The following is a 7,444-nucleotide window of genomic DNA, read 5'->3' as shown; positions in this document are numbered from 1 at the left end:
TTGTACGGAGATTGTGACAGACGGTTAAATGGCATCCCTTGAGAAAGCAAGAACTAGATGTGTCAGGAGAAGTGCAGTATTATCATAAGGAGACGTACACTTGGAATACAGAAGAGGAATGGAGGGAAAAAGAGAGGCATAGGAGGTCTAAAAGAGAGAGGGAGGAAGATGGTGAGCTTGAGACAGTTAAAAATGGTGGATAAAAGGGAGATGGTTTGTTAAAAAGAATGGTAGAAAGTGTAAGCAGAGTGAGCTGAAGACAGGAGTAGAAATGGAAGCGAATGAGGGCAAAGTATTGGAGGTGGTAGGTGTGGTGAAGTTCTCGGAGCCCGAGGCTTGCACCGAGGGTCAGGATAAAGATGAGTCTGTGACATTAGGAGTGAAGTTTTTTTGGAAAAAGTGGACCCTGATCCATTTGTGATTTCAGGGTGGGTGAAAACAAAGTTGGGTACTGTGGAATCGGTGAGGGTAACCAGAAGTGGTCTTGTGATAATTGTTTGTTTCTGCTGGTCAGAGGGAGAAGGCGCTCGGCATTAAACAAATGAGGTCAAGAAATGTGAATTATTTCACTCTCAAGAAAAGGAGCGATTACTTGGGTAGCAGAAAATGTAAAAGTTGACCAACTGAAGATTCCTGGTGTTTGTGATGCTCGTCATTTGGTGCGACGCAGACAGGGTGGCGAGAGTGGTGAAACAGAAGAGTCATTGTCTGTTCTTTTGAGTTTTGATGTTGAGTCTCTGCCCGACAATGTGATGTTAAGATATATAAGTTATCCTGTACAAGCTTTTGTACCGAATACACTACATTGTTACAGGTGTCAAGCTTATGGGAATGTGGCAGCAGTGTGTAGGAGGGAGGTTCCTAGTGTGAGAAGTGTGCAGAAGGGCATGAGACAAAGGAATGTATAGCATTGGGAGAAGGAGTGGTATGTGTTAATTGTAGGGGTGCCCATGGAGCTTGGAGTCAGAAATGTCCCGTGGGAGATAGGCGGGTTGAGGTTTCCAGGGTTAGAGTAGTGCAGAAGTTGTCATATGCTGAAGCAGTGAAGAAAGTAGAGGAAGATGGGTCAAAGGGGGAGGGATCCTGAGAGGAGTGGTTTGAGTAGTATATCTGTACCAGTACAGAGAGAGAGAGGCCAACAAGTGATATATGTTTCAGTAAGATTGGATTTTTAGCATTGATAGCAAGTCGCAGAAAATTGAGGTTGTGGTGGCAGCTGCAGAGAAGTAGTTGGGTGTGCAAGACTTGACATCAGAAGAGTTACATGGTGTGTTAAGTGGTGATGTCCCATCCTTTCAGGTTGTTGGCATGAGGTATGACTAAATAGATTTGAATAGTGGAGTAGGGTGATGTTATTTTTTATTTTATTTATATACCTTTTTTGTGAGTGTAGTGTTAGATTAGTGAGTTGTACTCCAGTCTAGTAGGTGGCGGTAATGCAACATATTGGATGCCAACCGCCGTTATACCTCATCGAAGAAGAAGGTCAGAAGTGTCTATCTCTTTCTAGTTAAGTTAGCAGAATGGCATCTCCTCCATTTGAAGAAGTAGACCTGAACAAGGAACACGAAGAAATGTGAGCTATTGTCCAGTTAAACCATTTTAGGGAAATGTTGACCATTAGTAGAGTGTCGTCAAGGTTAGCTAACGTTAGCTCAGTCAGAACCATGTGACGTTAACAGGGATTGGAAAAACTATGATTTAGAACGCCAGCTAACGTTAACTGTAAAAAATAATGGCTGGATTTCCAGAGTAACTCAGTCTATTACAGAGAATGAAATAATGTGTTGTAGAGGGATGGTGGCGATACAGCACAAAATCCCAGCCGATGGTGGCTGCATTACATCCAGTCAGAGGTTCCTGTCAATCTGTCTGGATGGCGATGTATTTATTGGACATGTCACTAATCCTTATGAAGGACTTCCTGGCAGAAGAGGTTACTCGACCAGTCAGCAGCCGATATGCCAGTTAAATAATTGGTGAAATGTTGCTTGATTATAAATTAACGTTTATCCGTAGTGGGTAGGTGCTCAATATATAATCAGTATCATATTTATCACCAGCACTGTTTGGCGCAATGGTAACACATTTGCCTTTTGATTAGACGACCAGAGTTGGAATCGCAGCCAGCATCATGATTCATGACATTTCATTCTAACCAATAATGGGGAGTGCTCATTATGAATACATTGTGATTTAGTTTCGGTATCATTCTAACTTTTCTTATGATTTTGTTTGCAGAGCATTAAGGCTGGCAGTTTATCACCAGTTCACCCTATGGGCACAAGGGAGAATTACATGCTGACTACACCGTTCGCGTCGCATGCGCAAGCGGTGCAAAATAAATTTACACATGCATGTTATTCAATCATTGCACTCACACTGCTCGTGAACGTCTTCGTGGCCAGGCGCTTAAATATAACTTTGTTATATTTGTGACTCTCAATACACTGCAAGTTCTGCCTCTCCCTGCCATCTATTGGAAAGGAATGGTAACTACACTGGACAGCTAGTTGGCAGAGTCAAAGTAGACTTTAATAATATATGCCATTTAGCAGACGCCTTTATCCAAAGGGTGGAAACAGATCATAGAAAGAGGATTACAATTTTGATATCATGGATGGTCAGTCCTTGCATCTATAGCACTGCCTATGAATTTGAGAGTGGTTACATTTCTCCAGCCGCATCCCTCAGCATTTTACCAAAAGAGGAGCAGGGAGTCACTTTGTTATTGTTTCTATTGCCACTTTAAGAAGTTAAGATGCAGATGAAATTCACACACCAATCTGTATGTTACAGATACTATATGTCCCATCACTGACAGTTAGTGAATACACGGCATTCAGCACAGCAAACAATCAATGAAATGTATTTTACAAAATACCTTTTTACATCAAAATAATAACCACAGTGGTTATAGAGGGTGCAACAGTTCAACACCTCAGGAGCAAATGTCAGTTGGCTTTTCATAGGTTGAGAGAGAGGGAGTCGAAACAGCAGGACCGGGACAAGGTCGCACATCCATTGAAAGGGGTTTTAAAAAATCTGTGGAAAACAGTTCCACTCTGATTCCCTTTATAGATGGGTGTATCTTTGAATTCGCTGTTGAATGGCCTGCTCCTTCTCTACTTTCAGAACACCAGCCCCCTCCCCTAAAGTGATTGATAGTATATCTTGGCTCGCACTGTGATGATTGGGATTCTGAGCTCTCAGGTTCATACAGCGAGTTATGGTCTTCACTGATCTCACTCTCCGTCAGCTCCATCTGTGGCGTATTGGGCCAGGACTCGGTTATATACTGATGGTCGTGAGTGCTATCTAGCTGGGCCCCGAGCGCTTTAGTGATGGTCCCGGTGGACCTCTTCTCCACCGCAGCACAGGAACACTGGCACCCAGGGTTCAGTTTTGCATGCTGTACTAACCCTTCTTTCCTGTTTGGCATGCTGTACTAACCCTTCTTTCCTGTTTGGCATGCTGTACTAACCCTTCTTTCCTGTTTGGCATGCTGTACTAACCCTTCTTTCCTGTTGATAGAAAATAATTAAGGCATCTGTTAGGCTATAGTTATATTCAAGAATCACTGCATATACTTGAAATGAACAATAGCCTTAGAAATAACATGGATTCGCATGTACCTCTGCCTCCAGTCTCCTCCAGGATGAAAAACTTTTCAGGGATGAAGATGTCATCCTGAAAACAAACATGTTTTGTTAAGACAACTGAACCCAAATATATTAGTTGGCATTAACAAGCTTCCTGTCTTGTATGCTTTGTCAACACACAGAGCAAATACAGGGACATTTATTTTTCAGCAAACATTAGCTATGTCAACTTCAGTCTAGCTAAATGAGGTGGAGATAACAAATCTGTCAACAAAATGTATTACAGTACTTGACTATCTGAGGTGGAAGCTAGCTACAGTAACTACCTAATAACGGGTACACGGTGAAACTGTGTTGCAGTTGAGTAGCTTGCTAACGTTGTTTGCTGGGGGGTGTTACACAAAACACTTCCGATGCAGTTAGCTAGTTACCTTCAACTAGAGTTGCAACAATGTTGTCCAGTGTTTAACGCTACCCTAGTCAACAACAGTCATGACCGGTTAACGTTACCTCAGGCTCCATTGCATTGACTCGCGGAACCTCCTCCGTTCAATTGCTTCAGCGATGTTGATGATGGTCGATCGGTAACCCCTACAACATAACCCTCAATTTTAAATGGAGGCGCAAGCAGAGGGCTTCAACATAGGCCTATGACTCCTTTCCATTCGGAAACTCCCGGTTGCCGCATCGCAAGTGCCCTTCATCGCGAAGTCTGCCTCTGCAAAGTGCTGTCTACAGATCCTGCTAGCTCAAGCTGACACGTCCTTCCTCTTCCGGACATGGAGCCACTTCTTCAAAAGTTGTGGGTCCTCGGGCAGCCGATGGTAGCTTACCGAGGGATTTTTTTTTGGAGCCAATTCCTACAGCCTGGCGCTATACAGTTCATGTTTGAATTACTACTTGTTGTTACCATCTTCACACCTAATCTCACTCTCTTCGATTCACTCTTCGCACGAAAACTTAATATGGTAAATGTAGCTAATGCTAACTAGCTGATTAAAAAAGCCAGCAGATCCGAGCCGCTTGCTTAAAGCTGGACTATGGTCGGACAGCATTCCTGTTTACACTGAGTACACAAAACATTAGGAACACCTGCTTTTTCCATTACATATAGACTGACCAGGTGAAAGCTATGATCCCTTATTGATGTCACTTGTTAATACCGCAAATGCATTTTTAAGCTTTGAGAGAATTGAGATATGGATTGTGAATGTGTGCCATTCAGAGGGTGAATGGGTAAGACAATATTTGTGCCTTTTGAACAGGGTATGGTAGTAGGTGTCAGATGCACTGGTTTGAGTGTGTCAAGAACTGCAGTGCTGCTGGGTCTTTAACGCTCAACAGTTTCCTGTGTGTATCAAGAATGGTCCACCACCCAAAGGAAATCCAGCCAACTTAACACATCTGTGGGAAGCATTGGAGTCAACATGGGCCAGCATCCATGTGAAATGCTTTCAACACCTTGTACGGTCCATGCCTCCACGAATTGAGGCTGTTCTGAGGGCAAAAGGGGGTGCAACTCAATATTAGTAAGATGTTCCTAATGTTTTGTACACTCAGTATATAATAAGACACCGCAGAACCGGTGCAAGATATTGCTTTTAAAACATAGCTCAATCCAGGGATGAGAAATGCGGTATACTCCGAATTGTCCCATTTATCATAACTGTTACAACAAGAAGATTGAGCAACTGCTCCTTTTTAATTCAACTGACGTGTTTGTCCTCATGGTAGCTAGCAGTAGCAACAGCAGCCATTATGGAATGGTGCGTCATGTTGAACATTAACAGAGCTGATTATCTGACACTGCCATTCCAAAACGGCTGCTGCGGCTTCTGGTACCTAGCATGAGGAGGAAAATAAGTTTTCTGGAAAAACTAGCAGTCGTTCAATGTTCTTGTTGTAACAGACCGTGCAAGGCGTCGAAAGTGTTCCACAGGGATGCTGGCCCATGATTGAGGTACGTTTTCCGAGCCATATCTCGCACCGGCTCCTCGTATCATAATATACACAGGAATGATGTCCGACCCTCGTGCAGCTGTAAGCAAGCGGATCGGATCTGCTGGCTAGCCGATAATGGCATGTTCAAGAGCATTAAAACTGTGATGTATCATGGGTAAATTGTGACTGATCTACAAATAATATTAAGTAGTTATTTGTGATGCAAGGTGATTTGTAGATCAGTCAGTCAGTCAGTCAGCAGTTGCCTGCACTGTCGGCTGCAATGTCAAACAAGCCCTTTAGTTAACTTTAGCTGGCCCCCTGAGAGTTTGTTTAAAATTTCATAAGTGGCTTTGGCCTGCTGAATATCCAGAACAAAAGTATAGGTAGCTCAATTTATCTCTACTTGAATAACATGCAGAGCCTAAAGCTCATTTTCACATGGAAGCATAGCTAAGGAAGTCATCCATGTTGTGTCAGTCTAGGGAAGAGGGCTGTGCTCCTGCAGCAGATGGAGAGTCGATATGAGCAACAGAAGAGCAAGAGAAGGCAGCAGGTGAAGCTGTCACAAGCTGCACATGAGAGAAACGCCCAGCTCCTCCAGGTATGAATCTACCAAGTGCCTCTCAGACCTGCTGCTAGGTTCTCTACTTGAATGTACATGTTCAGTGCATGCCTTTTATTGTGCATGTTGATGAGGCTGGTATACTGTAGGCTTTGAAGGCCATGTGTAAAGGAATAGCTGAATTTGTGATAGGCTGATCCTTTCTCCAAATACAGGACTTGCAGAAAATGGAGAATCGTCTCAGAACAAGAAAACTCCCACACCCTGACATCCTCAGTTTGGAGGTAAGGGATCTCTTAGTAACAACAAATTAGCAATACATGCCCTCTCTGAAGATTGCCTTGCCTCCCATAATATTCAATGGGAGCTATTTTGAGTTGTGTTGCATCTTGACCCTACTATACCTGATAATCAAGTACAGTCGGGGTCACAGATTGTTGTTGACACAGGCCGCTGTACTGTTGTCTTGTTCCAGACTCGTTACTGGGCATCAGTTGAGGAGAAGATCCCAGAATGGGAACGCTTCTTCCTGGGTAAGGGCCCACATCCTAGCAGTGACCCTAGCAGAACACCTAAACAACGAAAACAGAAAACTACACCCAGAGACCATGCCCCCACACAAGATGGGGCTCTGCCTCCTCGTCCTATACTGAAACATGTCAAATGACATGAAGTGGACAATCTGGCTTTTGACTTAATCTTATGTGATCAACATGGAGTGAAGGAAAAACTAAAATCAGTTGACAATTACACTGTATATTGAGGTTATTGTGAGTGTCTGAGGTAAATGCTCTTTTTTTATATAGGCCATATTTAGTCTCATATGGGCTGTTTTCCTATGAGAATAACAGTATTCTTAGCACCAACATTATTGAGTAGGCATCATGTTGATTTCCATTGTTTACACTGCAGCTCCTTTTTGTGCTCAGCCATTTTGATGTCTCAGGGTGAAGCTCAGATTTAGCCTATTACCCCTCAGTCTACAGAATTGCTGCTCTTGATTGCAATGTTTACAAGCAATGCTCACACTTTCAGTGTGATGGTATTGCCTGTAACACTTTATGGTAATCCCATCCCATCAGAATTTTATTTGAAACAGAATATGGAGTCTTTGAATTCATGGTTCATATCTGCCCACTAGGGGGAGGTAGCACCATAGATTTGGATAACAATGGCAAATTCCTTCAGTTAGTTAGACTCAGGTCATTCAGGTCATTCACTTCATCTGTCACTGAGCAATGATTTAATCAAATTTGCTCTTATTTATTTGCATGTATTGTCTGTATACTAGCTATGTTCTTTTCTTATGTGTACATTAAAGCACTTTTTTTTCATA

At 42.9% G+C, this 7,444-nt stretch overlaps 1 protein-coding gene and 1 long non-coding RNA gene across 2 annotated transcripts; one reads left to right on the top strand and one right to left on the bottom strand.

Moving 5' to 3' along the window:
- Nucleotides 1-1,454: 1,454 nt before the first annotated feature.
- On the top strand, nt 1,455-7,444 carry cep15 (centrosomal protein 15). The gene is made up of 4 exons (XM_071372704.1): nt 1,455-1,576; nt 6,024-6,147; nt 6,324-6,392; nt 6,584-7,444. The coding sequence occupies exons 1-4, from the start codon at nt 1,524-1,526 to the stop codon at nt 6,773-6,775; spliced, it is 438 nt and encodes a 145-aa protein (XP_071228805.1). The 5' UTR covers nt 1,455-1,523; the 3' UTR covers nt 6,776-7,444.
- Nucleotides 2,514-4,371, bottom strand: LOC139557649 (uncharacterized). Its single transcript, XR_011671442.1, has 3 exons — nt 4,113-4,371; nt 3,636-3,690; nt 2,514-3,524 (listed from the first exon to the last, which is right to left on the bottom strand). It is a non-coding gene; the product is annotated as an uncharacterized lncRNA (long non-coding RNA).

The sequence above is a fragment of the Salvelinus alpinus genome, chromosome 2 (genome assembly GCF_045679555.1).
Source record: "Salvelinus alpinus chromosome 2, SLU_Salpinus.1, whole genome shotgun sequence".
Taxonomy (NCBI): Eukaryota; Metazoa; Chordata; class Actinopteri; order Salmoniformes; family Salmonidae; genus Salvelinus; species Salvelinus alpinus.
The sequence above is the reverse complement of the archived record's forward strand: the minus strand, read 5'-3'. Positions and strand labels throughout refer to the sequence as shown.